General features: G+C 39.3%; 1 protein-coding gene across 3 annotated transcripts in view; it reads left to right on the top strand.

The window, feature by feature from the left end:
- Positions 1-2384: 2384 nt before the first annotated feature.
- Positions 2385-19295, top strand: part of SLCO1B3 (solute carrier organic anion transporter family member 1B3) — a 49964-nt gene continuing 33053 nt past the window's right edge. The window contains exons 1-6 of one of the 3 annotated variants that reach the window (XM_075121933.1): positions 2385-2820; positions 5618-5749; positions 11751-11903; positions 14595-14736; positions 14825-14957; positions 18759-18883. In XM_075121933.1, the coding sequence (XP_074978034.1) occupies positions 11775-11903; positions 14595-14736; positions 14825-14957; positions 18759-18883 (529 nt within the window). In that variant the 5' untranslated portion in view covers positions 2385-2820; positions 5618-5749; positions 11751-11774. The remainder of the gene's footprint in view (positions 2821-5617; positions 5750-11750; positions 11904-14594; positions 14737-14824; positions 14958-18758; positions 18884-19295) is intronic. The other 2 variants (XM_048827151.2, XM_048827145.2) reach the window with 2 other exon arrangements.

Here is a 19295-nt window from a genome sequence, read left to right as displayed (position 1 = left end):
TGTTAGGCCTGTCCTGTAGTAGGTGACTTTTGGGAACTCTTCTGGCTCTATCAATCTGTTTCTTCACTTCCGCAGGTGGGTATTGTAGTTGTAAGAATGCTTGATAGAGATCTTGTAGGTGTTTGTCTCTGTCTGAGGGGTTGGAGCAAATGCGGTTGTATCGCAGAGCTTGGGGGAGAGAAAACCTGGATTTGTGCTGGAAATGGCCCAACTTGATTATCATACACATTGTAAGGAGAGTGATCACTTTAGATAAGCTATTACCAGCAGGAGAGTGGGGTGGGGGGAGGTATTTTTTCATGCTTTGTGTGTATAAAAAGATCTTCTACACTTTCCACAGTATGCATCCGATGAAGTGAGCTGTAGCTCACGAAAGCTTATGCTCAAATAAATTGGTTAGTCTCTAAGGTGCCACAAGTACTCCTTTTCTTTTTTTGATGATGTTACACATATAGTTAGCAAAAGTAACTTTTAACATAATATACTTAGACTTCCGTAACACTTTTGCTTTAGTACTGCATGACAATGTGATTTAAAGAAACACTACACAAAATGGATCCAGCACATATTACATGGATTAAAATCTGACTGACTGAAGAATTTCAAAAAGTAATTGTAAACAGGGAATGATCATCTCATGGAGCATATCTAGTGGGGTCTTGCTGGAATCTGGTCTTGGGCCAGTGATATTCAATATGTTTTCTTCCAAATAATTGTTAAAGATAATTGCTGATAAAGTTTGTAGATGCCCTAAAAATTGGAGGAGCACTAAATAATTATAAAGACAGTTGAGTTCTATGGAGTGATCTGGGCTCACTTGACCAACACACATATTAACACAGCTAAAAGCAAGGGCTAGGAACCAAGAATGTAGGTCACGCTTATAGGATGGAGTGACTGTACTGTGGAAAACAGTGACTCAGAAAAGGATTCTGGTGTCATGGTGAATAATCAACTGACCATGATCTCACAGTGCGATGTGGTGACGTGGACAACAAATGCAACCCTTGGATGCAGAAACGGGGGACTATTGAGTAGAAATAAAAAGGTGGTATAACCACAGTATATGACAATAGTGAGACAATTACTGAAATACTGTGTCAACTTCTGGAGCGCATACCTTAAAAAGGATGTGTACAAATTGGAAATGGTTTAGGAAAGAGCTACAAGAATGATTCAAGGTCTAGAAAACTCTGCCCTACAGTGAGACACTCAAGAAGCTCAATCAAATTAGTTTATCAAAGAGAAGGTTAAAAGGCAACTTGATTATGACCTCTAAATACCTATGTGGGGAGAAAATTTCTGATGCTAGAGGGATATTTAATCCATCAGACAAAGGCATAGCAAGAGCCAATGCCTGGAAGATGAGGCTGGACAAATACAAAATAGGAATCAGGCAAAATATTAAAAAAATAAGTAAGTAATTAATAAGTAATTAAGCATTGGAATAACTGACTTAGGCATGTGGTGTATTCTCCATCACTTGATGTCTTTAAATCAAGACTGGATGTCTTTCTAAAAGATAACCTCGAGCTCAAACTGAAGTTATGGGCTTGATAAAGGAGTCAGTTAGTGAAAGTCTATGGCCTGTTTTATGCAAGAGATCAGACTAAATTATTATAATGGTCCCTCCAGACTTTTAAATCTCTGGATGAAATCCTGGACCTTTTGAAGTCAATGGGAGTTTTGCCATTCATTCAGCAGGGCCAGGAATTCACCCTCTGAATCTACTGTCCAGTGCTCAGCGTAACAGCTGTGTTAGTCTGTATTCGCAAAAAGAAAAGGAGTACTTGTGAGACCTTAGAGAATAACCAATTTATTTGAGCATAAGCTTTCGTGAGCTACAGCTCACTTCATCAGATGAAGTGAGCTGTAGCTCACAAAAGCTTATTCATCGGATGAAGTGAGCTGTAGCTCACAAAAGCTTATGCTCAAATAAATTAGTTATTCTCTAAGGTGCCACAAGTACTCCTTTTCTTTGTCCAGTGCTGTTATGCTAAGATGACAAGGCGTGAATTTAGGTCCTGATCCTAGAAAGTGCTCAGCACTTTTAACACCCAATAACTATATATATATATATATAATTTCTCTGTACTGAGATGCTGAGAGAGATTGGGTACAAAGAATGAGAATCGGGGTCTGTGCTGCTATGTAGGTGGGAAGTAGCTCCCACTACTGGCAACTCACTGTATTTTAAATAGGAGGCTGGAGACATCTATTTTATTAAGAACAATGTCTTGATGCCGCTTCCTCCTTCCCCCCATACGGATACATGATCAAGTCAATGAACCAAATTCGTCCCTAGTTTCACTCTGCTGACTGCCTAACAAGGCAGTCACTGGGATACGCTGTGTGGGAAATGCACCAAAATAACAGGAACACCAAAATGTTTCTGAAATGAACATATAATCAGCTTGTGAAGCTTTTTGAGAAGACTCTTAATTGTTTTATATTTTCTTCTATGTTATCCATTTTCTGAGTTTGTTTCTGACAGCCAGATTCTAACATTAAGAGCATCAACCAGTCAGTACAGATGGAGAAGATTTGACTTCCCTGCATGAGTTAACTTTTCAGGCTCAATGGATCCTTTGTTTAAGGATTAGTGGTCTGAGAATAAAAATGGCTTCAAAAAAGAGCTGCTTAGTTCAGTGTTCCCTTGTTGCCTGACTACAGACGGCTATTGCTAAGCTACCAACTGCTATTGGTAGCTATTTCTACTGGCAGGAGTCTGTTGCCGCCTTCCAGTTGGAGGATTCTGCAAATAGCTACTGCTATAAAGGTGACTTCTAGTGCGGTTTTTCTAGTTCGCTCATGCTTCAGGTATAGTCAGATGTTGCTAACATCTCAGTTTTAAGATTATGGTGATTTTGTGGTCACATGCCAATTATTTCCCTTAACATATGTAAACTGTGATTTTTGTAAGAGGATTGGGGTGAGGGGAAAGGCTGAGACATATTTTTTGGTCAAGGATGGGAATCCTATAATATTTGGTTATACCACAGTGCTTTCTGTTTTTCCATTTTATTAATAATGGACCATCCTCAACACTTCTGGCTCAGGTAGGCAACTCATAGCATGGTTGCTTGGACAGATGTTTTGTACCTAGATAAAAGATAAGTAACTTAGTTTTACAGTAAGAAACTTCATGAGATTTCCCCTAGCCATGTATAAAATAGGAGAAAGGGGGTTCATTGTTTGCCCTTTCATTTCAGAACAAATGGTAGATTTTTAATGTACAGAGGACCGGGCACACTTTCTGAGACCAATTGCTTTAGAAGCATTTATTAATCTGAGGAAACTAAGGAAATACTTTTCCTTCCCTCAAAAAACAAGCAAACAAAAATCCACCACAAGCGGAGAAACAACAACCCAATTTGTTTCCCCTAAAGCTCAATAATTTCCCATCTGGAGAATGTATTTTGCTTCGTCCATAGCTTCATAAGTGTTGTGGCTTCCTACGCCACATGGAGTTTAAAGAAAAAAAAATCACTGGTTGTTGATACTGAAGTTGGAGACAGGTCCAATGGTAAAAGATTGACATTAGAGACCTACAGGTGGAAGACTCCACCTTCTTGTGGGGTGACATAAAAGAAAAGGAAATACTGTGCTATGAATATATCCCAGTGCCTTTGGGAAAAGCGTTGGAGCCAATGGCATGTCTGAAGAAGAGGGAGGGTTCTTGTGGATGCACTGTGAGGAGTTTGTATCATGTAGCACTAGTGTCTTTTTGTTCACACCAGCAGAAACCCTTTCTCTCACCCTGCAATAAATAATGAGATACCAGGTGTAATGAGGTATAAAATCTTCTAGACCATTGGAGCAGGCCAACTGCTTTAAAGTAAACATGCAGAAGCTGGAAGGTTAATCCTTCATGCCCAGCTGTGAACACAAGCAACAACACATGAAGAAGGACTACCCCTTGGAAGAGAGGAAGAAACCATATCTCCACCAGACCCATGAATCAGGATCTTCTGCATGTGTTTAGGGTCCATTTGACTAAATTGTGAGCACGTGCTTAAATCCATTGATTTCAATGGCCATGTGCTTATTTAAATCAGGGTCTAAGCTGCATGGAGATAACATGAAATTTACTTTGGGGATGAAATGGTAACACTCTATCACATCTTTTCTCTGTACTATAAAGAGAGCTCCCCTGAACTCATGGCTGATGTGGAGATATTGATTACTTAATTCTGACTAAGCTACCTGTGGTTCTGCACAGAAAGCTAAAGATATAAAAATAGACTAAAATATCGAGCAGAGTCTGGGACAGCAACGGGAATCAGAAAAGAGTTCCGCAATGGAGAAAAGTAGGCGAGGTGGAGTTTCTGAGAGTACCACTCATGAAGTCCTCCTGCTCCTTAATTTACCACCTTCAGTGGGCTTCTAAACATATTAAACAAAACCTTCCAAGCTTCACTTTTCTCCTTTCATTAATGCTTTTGAATTGACCTGCTGTGCAGCTCCTGTACAAGCTTCTACCTTTTTCTGCATGGTATATCTTGCACTACAGACACTAAAGTTGGTATTTAAAAGCAGTGCCTGTAGTCCTGGTTGGGAAGATAACATTCAAAATGAGAAATGTATGTAAACCGGTGCAGTCAGTCACTCTGAGAGCCTGAAACGAGAGGCGCAAACTACCACCTCAAAGGGATGTTAAAGGCAAAGCCTAACTATAATAACCTAAATGTCAATGTAGTTTAGTGATTTCAGCAGGTAAAAGAAGATCCATGCTAACTTTATTAAGGTCTACATAGTCTGTAGTGTGTGGGATCTCATTTGGGTGTCATGCATAGGTGGAGATTGGGCACAGATACAAATTGCATGTGTTAAAACCACCAAAGTCTTCTCTATTTTGGATAAAATTCTGTCTGGCAAGCAGGCCCGATCTACTACAGGAGCACCTTTTCAAATCAAATGCAATGCTGTTCTTCATATCCTTGAAATGGCCCGGATTATTGGCAGGGATAAGCCGGTGAAGATCTGCTCCAAAGAGACTATACACATACTTAAGATGACCTAAATATACCACCGTTCTGGGTTGCCAGTGCTGTTAACAGCACTGAAACACAAACCTAAACATTCTCCTTAGCATGACAGTTCCTTGTTTTCTTGTCCCTGTACCTAGCAACACCCATTTTACCCTCTTCTAGTCCTTGACTGGAGTTAATAGGGCCTAGAGGACCTGATATCAGCCCGAGTCAGCAAAACATATTTTATCTGCAGTTAGAAACTACAGAAAGCAGTTAAATACAATAGACAAAAACAATGTATGCTGTCAGACTGCCTCAGGGCTGAAGTAACGTTCAGAATCATAGCCTTTGAAAAGAAATTCAAACTTTTGCTTTCTTTCCTTTTTGCCCTTTATTTTAGTTTACAGCTATATTAAGATTGGATCATCCACTATGTAAAGGCAAGAGGAGTACTCTTCTGTCTCAGGAAAATGGGAGCTTCACAAAACAGATTACAAATGCAGAATTCCATTCTAAGCATGCTCTACCTATGTTATTTTAATCTTGTAGTATGCATGCATTTTGGGACTGGGAAAAGAAGATGGAACTGTACAGAGACAGAGGATTAAAGCAATGTTCCTAAACTGTCGTTTCTATTTGCCTAGTAAAATGACCATGCTGGAAAGTTAATGAGTCAACTGATAAGATCAGAACAGCCTTGTTTAAGGAGAGGATCCACTTTTTTTCAACAATTTAAGTGATGAAGTAGCTGCTGCTGTGCTGGATACATAATCTAGGTAGGCACTTTTTAAATTTTATTTTTACTTCCCTTTGAATTTCAGATTAGACATTTAGGATCAATCTCTGTTTAAAACACCCTTTGATTAAGTATAATGCTAGCCATTAAAATATTGCCATTTACTGGTTGAAGATAATTAGCATTACCATGGCATTAGTGGTATTTCTGATGCTAAATTGTACCTGAAAAGGCCAATTACTTTCACACGGTAAATGTCAACATTTAATGATCACCACTGTACGTACACATACATGATATGTAGATATAGATATAGTTTACGTATACATAAATAAATGTTGGGAGGGAGTACACTGTTGTCATTAAAAAGTCCATTATACAGATACAGATATATAGATGATATAGATATCACTACTTATTTCATGAGTAATGCAAGCAGGACTTAGCCCTGTGGAGTACTCAAAAGTAATAAAAAATATTATTAATTCTTCATATTTTGGAAGCTGAGAATTAAAACGGTATTTTTTCATTTGTTTTAATGTATTCAGAAATCAATGAGACTATTAGTTTAGCTCCTCCTCTGGTGTAAATCAATGTGCTTCCTTTAACTTCTGCACAGGACCTGGCCCATTATATTTCATCTGGTATTATATTGCATGCTGGTACTGCCTTTTTAAAATGACTCAAGTAGAAACACTAGCCAAAAACCTAATAAGTGTAGTTTCTTTGTGGAATTGTGTTTCTTTTGACATTTTGGAATGTCTCCTTTCTGTTAATTTGTAACTACTGTATTATCTTGATCTTTGCAAACTAATTAAATGTTATCCAGGATAAATATATGTGATGCTCTCTTCTCCATTGTAATTTGATGTAAGAAAGAATGGGAAGCCAAACTGAATTCCTGAATGTTTTTATATTATTAAATGTAAAATTCAACCCCATGCAGAGAGGCAACACAGAGTGCTCCACTTCTGTTTCATCTAAGTCCTCAAAATAGGGCTTATGTGATGCAGAAGCTTTGGGCCGGCCCTCTGCTCATTGGTGAATTTCATCTTATGGATATGACCTGCCAGGTGCTGAGTGTCTAATGTGATGTGGGGAAAGCTCTTAACTCCAACTGAAGTAAATGGTCCATATAGTTTAGTCCCAAGATCTTACATTATACCCTGAGAACTGAGCCTCAATAGATGGACTTATCAAACACAAAAATGAGCTCTTTATATTTTCTTACTGTCACAAATGATATATGCTATCAATCAGGTCCTTACACAAATGCAATGGGAAATGAATCTACAGACACAGATCTGTGAAAAACAGTGAGAACATCACTGGAACAATGTTAATCCCCCACTGGTATCATTTGCTTACTTTGAATTGCAGTCTAAGTGAGCTTGTTGTGTATGCACTTGGTTGTACGCTTGTGACAAATTTTAATGCTTTAGTTATTCTTTTCCCCTGCACCCTTACTTGAAAAATGCAATGACCATAGGCCATTGATCTGCTAGAATGGAGTCATGTACGTAAACAGCAATGTCTGGTGAGAGATGATGCAACTAATTGAAATGCTCCTGGGCAAATCCCTTAACGTCACCTCTCTGTGTTTCCTTTTTGGTAAAATGAACACTTCGAATCTTGCTAAAGTTGAGGAAGAGACACTGATATGGCTATCCAAGCAAATGGCAAGATAATGCATCAGGCTAGATCTTCAGCTGGTGTAATCAACATAGCTCCATTGAGATCATTAGACTACATTTATTTATACTTGCTGATAGCCTGGCACATTGTGTGGAAATAGAAGAGATATAATCACTTTTCATTTGAATTTTGAGTTGAATTTCTCAATTAAGATGAGCTGCCTAGAAAAAATGATTTTGTATGATGGTTGATGAAGAAGTACTTTACAGGTATGTGTTTAGGTCTACTATCAGAGCCTGTAACCGATCATGTACCAATCTACTCACATTCCTGGGAATGGGAATGACATTTATACATTGAGGCCAAGATTCTGGGTGCAATTGAGACACCTTAAAAGAGCCTGATTTTCAGAAAGTGCTGAAAATGCAGCTCCTGCAAGGTATCTCAGAATGTGTACCCAAAATCATTAATCAATTCTGAAAATCTAGGTCTGAGATTTCTGCAGAAGAAAACAAATAATTTATAATAGTGTCTAAGGAATAGGCCTATTAATTCTAAATAAGAGTGAAGTTAAAAGTAAAAGACTTAGGTAATAGATTTGCTGTGAATAGCAATATGGCTGCTATTTTTTACCATATGAAATGTTTTGGTTCAGATTAATACCTGCAGCAAATTTGCCTTTGGTCTTTTTTCCTAACGTCATGTGGTCATGGAACCCACCCAGCACCCAAATTCTTTGCACATGAGCCAAGTTCAGCAGAATGCGCATGCCAGCAGGTCTAACCCTTGGCCCCTCCACATAGCTTCTCCTGCAATGTTGACACCAGTTTTTTCCCCCCGGCCCCTTCTGTAGCATCAGGAGCAGAGCTGTTATCTATCCCCGGCCAAAAGTAGATACCGCTGCTTCCTTCCTGGGCTTCTGTCTCAAAATACTTCAGAGTATCAAGGGCTCTTGAGGACTCCATCACTGACTTGTCCAGCTACACTAAGCCAGCTGCCTCCATTGCTCCTAAAATCTTCCCAGCCCCCTTTCCCCAACCTCCTGTCCGACTAGGAAGTGTATTCACTGAAGCTGCATCATTGCAGCGTTTTAAGTGTAGACAAGCTCTAAGGCTTGATCCTAAACCTTTCAAGTGAATGGGAGTTTTTCCATTGATGTGAACAGGAGTTGTATCAAACCAATGGGCATTTTTGAAAACTTTGCCCACAGTCTTCTGTGGTATGACCCAGGGCAGAGATACTTGAAAATGCTACTGGCTTTTCCCGAAGGGAGGGAAGGTTCAGACAGCTTTCACAAATCTGTTCCGGCTGCACTGTTGGAATTGTTGATCTCTACACTTTTTCTTTCTTTCATCCTCAACTCTCAAGGGGGCCAGGAAAGGTGAAGCGAGTTGATTTTGGTACTGTATGATTTTTGTGTTCTGGCTTGGGACTATTAGTTCTAATACTCCAATCTCCTTGTTCTATTGAAAAATGCACTTCTCAACTTGTTTGTTTCAATGGATTCACTCTTTTATGGAGCTCGGTGACAGCATATGGGTATTCCTTCATGGATCCAATTACAGGTCAGGGCCTTGTTCCATTTTCTAATTGGAGTAGTATATGCTAGCAAGTGTTTTCTTTCTTTAAATAAGGTTTATGATTTGCAAAAAAAATGACTTCCACTAATTTTTGTGGGATAAAATATTCCCATATCATTTTTATTACTCACCTAGCTCTAAAACACACAACACAGCAGAGAACACAAAATGGAATATGTGCACTGCATCGCAATAAAAACAAATAAAACCTAATCCGCCTAACTAATCTTTAATAAACAATAAACAATTCTATTGTTTTAAGGAGGGGGAAATCTTGCCCTCTCCTCCAAAGCTGCAGCATGCTCAGTGACCCACAGCAGAACTTGTGTGATTCTATGAACTGGTAGTGGAAAGATTAAGAACATGTCTGCAGAATACTGTTTTTAAGGATTACCTGCACATCAGCACAGAATGGGGCTTTGGAGGTATGCTGGGCTAGAGGAAGATCAGACAAATTGCCAAGCAGATCCATGACCATGTAGATCCACTGGCCACTTCCTCTGCAAATGGGGTGTGCATGCATGTGCACAGCTGCTGCAGCCCAGCCCTTACAGAATTCCCCAGATTACTCAGGCTGTACATTAGGGACAGAAATTTTTATCCCTGCAGTTTAGTCCAAATAACAATTCTGTACCACTAACTCAATATGTAACTGTGACCCAAGAACCTCTGGATACCAATTGGCAGAGGACTCTGGACATATAGGGGTACAGGGATCCCTGGGATCCACCAAAATAATGTCATGTAAGGTCTCTAACAAAAGCCTGTGTCACACTAGTTATCATAATCACTGTGAGATGTAAGTATGGAGAATATGTGAGGAGTTATTTATCCACACTGAAAATTGTTCTCTACGTCTGTAGTTAAAAACAGCTCACTCAAAGGTAGCATGTCTTGAGACATCCTCCCCAGAAAGGGGGTGGGAGACACTTATCTCCAGGGGGGGGGGACCATTGTGTATTGTATGTCATACAATAGGAGTCTATTAGCATTCTAAGTCAAAAGCAAATGAGGAACAGGTGGAGACTTAAGAAGGAAACTGACAAGAAGAGGTAAACAGAGGGGGCTAGCTTGAGGTGAACCTCAAAGGTCTGTACTGGTATATTTGAGGATGCAAAGACACACCCTGGTATCCTTCACCTAGGAAGTAAACTGACAATGAGTTTGTTTAGTGAAAAGGGATCTCAATCAGGAGTGGTTGGAAATGCTGGAGAGAACTTTGAGTGAGATAAACTTCTTTAGACAGAAGGATAACTTGTTAGTTACCTTTGGGCTTTAAAATGCATATTATGGCCGTGGTTTATATGTCACCATTTGTTTCCATCTCTCATACTGCTTTTTATTTGAATCTCTATGTTTTCTAAATACATTCCCCTTAGTTTTAATAATTGATGTCAAGTGCTGCAAGCATTACAGGAGCAGGGGGGAGGGATCCAAGGGGCTGGTAAACTGTGGTACTCTCTTCCTTTGGGAACAGAGCATATGGGATTCCTGTGGGTATCCAGTGATCAGGGGCTGAATACCCCAGTGGGAGACTTTGAAGGGCCTTTGGGGATGGGGTTAATCTGTTGTCAACCTGCCAGGCAAAGACAGGGCTGATGTAGCCCCGAGGACAGCACATGAATTGTGCTGGTTGTGTTAGGGAGCAGGTGGTTTTTTTTAATGCAGTTCCTTATTATTCTATGACATGAAATAGATGGAGTAATTCCCCTTCCCAAATTAATGTGAAGTCTTGAATTCATTGGATATTTTTGGTACACAAGGAACACAGGATAAGCCCACTACCTTTTCATGTTGTTACTGGACTTGTTGCGATCCTGGTTATTTACATTCCAGCAAAGAATGTACCAAGCCTTGTGCCTCATTGAGCACCCAGCACACACAGCTATCTCAGAATTGCATAACCCTGTCTTACTTTGACCTTGTGTGAAATCCACTCACTTTCTCTTGTAATCTCCTCCTACAAGTACAACTCTAGTGTAGTAGATACAGTGTTTGTAGCTGGTGCTTCAGTAAGCATCCCAGTTGTTCAGTGTTTGCTATGACTTACCCTTTTCTCGCTAATGTAACATATAGCTTGAGACTTAAAAACTTGGTTACAGTTGATGACACTTAGATGTTGATGGCTTTCACTTTTGCCGTCAGTTTCTAAAGGTCTCCTTATAACACTTATATCCTATGTTTTCTTTTTCCATATGGACTTAATTTTCAGTGCCCCCAGTACTTTTTGTTATATATTATAGAGACGCTTTTCCCTTGTGAGAGCACTGCTCCGGTTCTTATTTACTAAACCCTTCGCTTGTCCCTATGGTGTATTTATCCTCCCCATCTCTTTCCTTTCCTATTACAACGTCTCCTCCTCCACTTTCACAGTGATCATTTTTGGGATCCGCGACACAAATAAAACTCAATTTGCAATGTTCTTTATTTTGTGGTATTCATAAAATCTTAGTACAGAATCTCTCTCCCAACCCCCATTTAGTTCTATAAATGTGCAGCCACATTTTCATAACCATTCACTAATTTTTGGTGCCCAACACATGCCAGATTTTTAGCATTGCTGAGGCCCTGAAGTGCCAGTAGACTTGTCTACTGGGATACCATCTCCAGAGTATCTGTCCTAGTGAGAAATGCAGATTTTCAGTACATCTGAAAATAAAGTGCAAGTTGTCTCTATTCGGAAACAATTAGTGACCACTTGTGAAAATGTTAGCCATGGTGTAAATCTTTTTAGGGGCAAGTTAGTTACAGATTTCTATTTCATTATTTCTGTGGAAGAAGCCCTGGATTTATTAGAATTTTCTCATGTTTTCTTGTACAAAACAGATAACCAATTCAAGGTAAGAAACCATGACAGTGGAAACGGATTCAAATGCTAATCACTCAAACCTGGCAGTGGAGCCTCCCCAACCTTTGGAAGATGGAGCAATCAAACAAGTACCAGTCAAAAAGAAAACTTCCTGTTGCACTGGCTTGAAGGTTCAGTGGATTACTTTTATTAATTACTGTTGTTATTTGTTAATCATTGATAACATGTGTGTTCTTCTTCAAGGTACATAAGCAGGCATGGTTATTTTCCCCACTATTTTTTTCACCCAATTAATAAAAGAATAGTAGGAGTTTTATTTAAAAAACATATAAGCCAATAATAATAAATAAATAATATATGGCTCTTTTGTAGAGTTTTTCATCCGTGGATCTCAATGTGCTTCACAAAGGAGGTCAGCATCTTTATCCCCATTTTACATATTTGGAAATTGAAGCACAGGGAGGAATGTGATTTACCCACCGTCACCCAGCAGACCAGTGGCAGAGCCAGGAATTGAAGTGGGTCTACTGAGTCCCTGTCCTGATAGGCAAAGTTCAACGAGTTGGTTTGGCCAAACACTCAAGGTGTCAGGAAAATAATAATACTTAGCTCTTATTCACAGATCTCAAAGCACTTTACAAAGAAAGTAATTATCATTACCCTCATTTTACAGTAGGGAAACCGAGGCACGGGAGGTGAAGTGACTTGCCCCAGGTCACCCAGCAGAGTGCCATAACCAAAATAGAACCTGGATCTTCTGAGTCCTCATCTGATGCTGTATCCAGTAGATCACACTGCCTCACTTGAATTATTTAAAATCTTGGGCAAATAGGGCTTGAAAACTAATGAGAATTTTGCTTTCTTGTTAAAGGCATAGTATTTACTGCTTCTGGCTGAGCTGGAAGTACCATGAAATCAGGATTTCTTATGGTATAATGATGTGTCTGATTTCTGCCCAGGCTAGGCCCTTGGGTCAAATTCATACCTGCTGTAACTCCATTAAAGTCAATGGAGCTGCAACCAGCGATGAATTTGGTCCAATCAGAGGCCTGTAACAGAATTATAAAAATTAGCGAATCCAACTTTTTCACATATTCAAAATTGCTTGGTTCAAGGTTTGGGCAAAGGTTAGCACATTCCTTTTTTGAGCTGAACCAGTTTTGCCACCCCTATATATCTCCAGTAGTAGCTGAACTGCTCTCAAAACTCTCATACCCCTGGGAGTCTCATTGGACCAGCTTCACCACTGGCAGAAGCAGGCATGGAAGTCAGTGAGTTTGTATCCACTTATCCCAGTGGTGAGTGTGGCACAGAATGTTATAGAAACTAGAATTTAATAGACACAATAACTTTAATGTTTGGGATGGGCACAAATGTTTCAGTTACAATGAGAATCACCTCATCTTCCTATCAGACTTTGGAATCCATTGCAGGGGAGAGGTGTCAGAACAGTTCTGCTAAATTCTTGCTTGTGTGGTGAGGTTTAGAACAGTTCAACTAACTTTTTTGTTCCTACTTTCGTGCTTATTTGCATTTCATGGCTTCAGTCTGGACTAGATGTAAAACTACTGAAAATAGTGGCCCCCACCCCAAAAATCTCAGAATTGTTGGACCCAGTAAATATGAAAATTCTTAGACTAAAGCCTGCTTCTGTAAGATTTTTTCAGTCAAATTTCCAGGCAAATCCAGCGTCCAACTCCTTTTAAAAACATTTTCTCTTAGGATTTGCTTTGCTTGTCATCTGCTGCAGTAAATAGCATCATAAAGTTCAAAACGCAGTTTAATTTGTCCACTTATCTACTGTCAGGTTAAACAAGCTATTTTAACTTTTACCCTGAGGGCAATAGGTTTATTTGTTTGGGATTCAGTACAAATCTGTTATGCTGAAATATCTGGATAATATTTAAGCACTCCTAGACTGTCTTGTCATCATAAGCATGGTTTTATCTGCAATCATTGCAATACTTAATAGAGTTTGTGTGTCAAAGCAAAGTGTGTATTCAAATGCTCTTGTTTTAAACCTATAAAAAAGTCAAATACGAACATTTCCTTTGCAAAGGGGTACAACAAAAATATAATCCAAATACTTCAAACTACATCCCAACAGGGTTGAGATTGCCAAAGAATCTGTACAAGACCTCTGAAAAAAAGGGATATTGTGAAGCTTGTGGCAAAGCCCAGTGTTGTAATACCAACACGATTTCTAACCTGGGGATTGACAATCTGGCTTAAAAAAAGTAATAACTGAATTGAAGCTAAGACTCATTGACAGTTTGCACTAGTTTCAGCAAGTGGCCTCTGACCAGCGCTCTTATTCTTGTTAATTATTAGTATTCTCATAGCACCTCGAGGCCTCAAGGTTTCTTCAGTTGGTCTCAGTGTTGTGGATAGCTTGAAAATTGATGTTACGTTTCAGTAGGGTAAGCTGTCTCTACTGAAATGGTTGCCATCTACAGATGGCTTTTAGGTTCAGAAGCACAAATTCTATTCTGGGGAGCCTTTGACCAGCAAAGCAAAGGAGGCCGTGCTTTCTGGATGCTGAAGCTGGCAATGCCATCCCTAAGCACGAACAAAGTTAGTTGCTGCTTTGGGCTGTCCCATGCACATGACTTCTCTCGATCACAGTGAGCCAAGAATGGGAAGAAAACACCTTCTGAAAGCCCAGAGGGAGCTTCTTGCAGGATCAAGACCTCATGTTGTGTTAGAAAAATCACATTTTCCCTATTGGAGTTTGATTAGTAAAATTAATTAAATTAAGATTTAATTCATACAGATTGTTCTATAGATTTAAGCTCTCTTGGTTTCTATATTATCAATTTCTCCTCCCTTACCTCCCACCTTCTGTCTTGATCTTTCCTCAGGTGTTTCTCGCTGCTTTGTCATTCAGCTACTTGTGCAAAACGTTATCTGGAACAATTATGAAAAGTTCCATCACTCAGATAGAAAGAAGATTTGATATTCCCTCCTCTGTAGCTGGCTTAATTGATGGAAGTTTTGAGATTGGTAATTGTTATTCCGTAACAAACAGTAAATTCCTCAGAGCAAATACAATGAACAGCATCTACTAGTAATGTTTTCTTTGCTTTTTTAGGTAATTTGCTGGTGCTGGCATTTGTAAGTTATTTTGGAGCCAAATTTCATAGACCAAAAATCATTGCTTTGGGGTGTTGTATTATGTCAGCTGGAAGTATTTTAACAGCAATGCCTCATTTCTTCATGGGATAGTAAGTATTCACTAAGGCTAATTTAAGTACCATAGCACTGGGATTCTATACCACTTTCTCCATTTTATCAAACGAACACCACTGTGTTTTTAAAATCTGGGATTATCAAAGGGCCTAAAACTAAATTAATATTCTGGATATCAGAATAAATATTCAAGCCAGGCAACTCCACACATACATTAACACACATTAGAACTGGTGGGAATTCCTTCCCCGGTCCTTTGTCAACTTTTTTTCAAAATGTCAACTTTTTCAAAAAATGTCAACTTTTTTTCAAAAATCAGAACCACCAAAATGTCTCAAATTTCAGCTAGAAATGTTTCGGTTTGGTTGGGTTGTAGGCTTTTGAGGAAAAGCAGACGTTTTCTGCAGAAAGTGGACACTTTCCATGTGAATTTATATTCCCTGAAAACCAAAATTTTCCACCAAAAACCAGTTTTAACAGAAAATTTTTCAGTCAACCCTAGTGTGCATCATGCTGCTTTTCAAGACATTACTATGGCTAACTCTAAGGGAAGAGTCTAAGGGAAAATGCTGGGACTACTGAAGGGCTGAGATATTGCTCAGTGTGAGGAAGGATGGTAGAGTCTGACCTTAAACAGGGTTATTGCACGGAAGGTTAAAGTATGATGAATCACAACAATTTCAGTAGAATAATTATATTATAAAACTATTTCATATGATTTCTGTAACTGGGTATTTTTGTAGTTATGAACAGGACCCTGAGGCTCCATTCCAAGAAAGCACTTAAGCGTGTGTGAAACTTGAAGTGTGGGAATAATCCAATGGAAGTCAGTGGGACTACTCCTGTGATTAAAGTTTTTCAGTGCTATATTGGGGCCTTAATCCAAAAAAAGTTGAAAAGCTGCATTCTACTCCAAGAGCGTGTTTGACTACATTGTCCAATATCTTTAAAGTCCAACATGATGGTGTCTCCGCGGCAGCACAAACTCTAGTTCTTCAATAATTGCTCACAGTCATTTGTATGCTGGTAAAATGGAAGAGTAGAACATGACAAATATGGCAATTCCCTGAAATATCCTGGGGAAAAGCCTTATTGAATTAAGTTTAAGTATCTTTGAGGTCCACTGTATTAAATGTATTATTGTGGTTCAGGATTGTGCATAACTTCTCTAGGGGGAAGATGTGATGTGAGGCCCAGGAGTTCAAAAGATTATACTGAAAATGTGCCAGATAAGGATGGACTTTTGGGACAAGAAGTGTGAAGTGGATTTCCTGGGGAATACCTAATGTTAATGCAAATTCCCAACCTCTAGTTATACAAAAAAATCAGCCTTTCAAAGCCACATCTTGAGGAGAATATCTTTACTGATTATTTGTTCCTGGAGATGGGAGATCAAAGGCCTGAGCTATAAAAAGAAACTGGCTGATCTGTCCAGTCTTGGTTCTGGTTCTGAATCTGAAACAGTTATGAAATGGTAACCATGGGGGAAACCCAGTTTTGCATTTTGAAGCACTGACACTTACCAAAACCCGAGGTTGGAGTGGGGGGAGGGGTGATCTCTGCGTATAGGTTCTTTTACTGTTTGAATGTGTTTTCTCTGTAATTCTTTCACCTTAAGAATAAAGGTGCTTGCTTAGAAAGAGCTGTGTGGTAACTTATATCTGTTGGCAATACACTTGCCATAGCCTCTGGAGAGAAAGCAAATTGCAGACGCTGGCCTTTTAGAAAGTCTGGCTTGTTGGGGATATCACTGTAAATCAGGAATCAGTAGATCAGCCTCAACACTCTGCTCAGGAGGGAGAGAGACGTAGGTCTCAGCCCAAGAGAAGTGATGACTGAGGAGCTGGGAGCCTAGTGTGTGTGTCTTTGGTGGACCATGAGTGGGGAATACATGTGCAGTTACCTGGAAACTGTGACATAGGGGTCACTCATATAAGGTTCCAAACTTCACCTGTGAAGGTGCCCCACAGAAATGGGAGTTGAAGAAATCCAGAACTTTAAAGGAGGAGTCTAATTAGTAGCTTACAGTATTATGCCATACATTTGTAAGGGCTGATCCTGCACACCCCTACCTGAGCAAATAGTCATTACTCATGTGAGGCTTCAGTGAGACTTTTCAGGTGTGTGTTTGCAGAACTGGGCCAAAAGTTCTGTTCAGGGTGCTAAAAATTCTCATGTCTCGTGAAACTAATTTGCCAACAAATGCATCCTCTCTTTGTTCAGAGAAGCACTGTTTTGTCTACCCATGACATTTCTTCTAGCAGAAGTTTTGATACAGTGACAAATAAACAATGCAACACATTTCTATTCCTATATTCAATACAATAGAATCCTTTATGGGTGTCACAGTTCAAGGCAACTGCACCTGTATTCCCCCTCTATGGTCCAGCAAGGACACCCACTCACAAGTTTCCAGTTCCTGAGCTCTTACTTCTCTCAGGAAAATGGGTGTGTCTCTCTCCCTCATGACTGGAAGATTTTTAGGCTGCACACTTCCTGCCTACACTGTATATTCTCAGCAAAAGAGACTGCCTAAGCAGGTTTCCTTTGCCTTCTCTTCAGAGGCTATAAACAGTGTTATTGCCCACAGTTAAGTTAGCACATAGCTCTTTCCAAGCAAGTACCTTTATTCTTATGGTAAAAGCATTATAGAGAAAACATATTAAAACAATAAAATAACTGACATGCATATTGATTAGTTTACCAGAGATCACCCCAACTGTGGCAGGTGAATACTCCCCCAATTCTCACCAAAGGAGTTTTCTGGGGTTACAAGTTCATAACTGCTTTGTCTTGGAACAAGAATCCCCATCAATCTGTGTGTCACTCCTTTATCCAGTTTGGGTCTTTGAAGAGACTATGAATAGATAATCAGTCAGACAATGAGTTTCTCCTCAAGATGCAGGATGATTCAAAAGAATGATTCCTGAGGTGGGTAATTTACATTCCCCTCATGCCAAGTATTTCCTAGGAAACTCACTCAACTGAAAGTTCAGTCTTGTTTGGCCTGTTGAAACTCATACCAATTCCAAGGTTTACATTAGTCCTGTTTCCCAGTTAAAGAAGTTGCATACAATTCCACACTAATACATAAACATTTGCATTCTTAATACAATGAACTCCTAAAATACTTAAACTCACTTCAATAAGGTTTGTCCCGGATATTGCAGGAAATTGCCATATATATCACAAGAAGTTTATAATCATAAAAAGAAAACTCAAGAATTATGTTCAGCAGAAAGTCTTTCTAACTCTTCTGCTGTTTTGCAGTAGCATCAGGCTTATCATTTCTATTACTTAACTCAAAGAGACTATAGGACTGTAGTTACAAGAAATAACTAAGGGCTTGTCTATATGGAGAATTAGTGCATGACAAACTGGGTGTAAATCTACAGCGCTGTAGTATACTATGCATTAACTTGCTGTGTGGACCCTTCTACTGCACACTAAAAGTTCTGTAGTTCGGTAGTATGGTTTGATACACTGCTGTTTGCACAATGGACTTTCAGTGCACAGTAGCAAGGTTCATATTGCCAATTAGCGTGTGGCAGGCTAGAGGACTGTAGATTTACACTACAGTTGCTTTTGATATTTTTTTGCTCATTTTTTCCCTACCCCCTTATTTTTTTTTTACTTAAGTGACCCTCTTTTAACTGTTCAATTAACACTTTGTCTGTGCACCGCATTCAAATTATTTTTTCCAGTTAGATGCCCATACTGTCTATTCGCCAAAACAGCAGTCACAAAATTCCCCCTGTACTGAGATAAAATATACCCCTGTATTTCTTCAACTGCCCAGAAACATCACAACTAAATATAATGTTGTATGTGTTCAGTTATAAGTATGAAACAGCATCTCATGCAGTGTTGTCAGTCAACTCAACTTCAAGTCTCTCTCCCTGCTCCGTGGATCAAAATGTAACTGGTGTCAGTGAAACCTTATCGGAACATCCAGATTCAGGTGAGTGTAACTGTAAATACGTCTAAATGTGACAATTTTGACCTACTTATAAATCGGTCTTCACACAAGAGGGCAATTCACCCCAGTATGGAGGGCTAGTACAATTCTAAACCCCATTTAAGCCTTAACTTATTTGGAGGGTGTTAGTGACAATTCAGTGATACAGCAGCCTTGTAAATCTCACTCAGAGCAAGCACATCTACCAATCCAGAAGTATCTGAACTACTTGGGCCCAGTTTCTCCCACCCTTCTGGATATAAGTACCTCACATTGACATTAAAGGAATTTCTCATATAATTTGTGAGGAGAATTGATTCCCAAAGAAAATTTAAGGGCCCAAGCTGAGTTAAAGTTAACTGGAAATTAACTGGCATTTCTGTGATCTTCACACACCTCACTATCAGTTTAGAAT

The sequence above is a fragment of the Caretta caretta genome, chromosome 1 (genome assembly GCF_965140235.1).
Source record: "Caretta caretta isolate rCarCar2 chromosome 1, rCarCar1.hap1, whole genome shotgun sequence".
NCBI classification, from domain to species: Eukaryota; Metazoa; Chordata; order Testudines; family Cheloniidae; genus Caretta; species Caretta caretta.
This window is presented reverse-complemented; position numbering and strand designations above follow the sequence as displayed.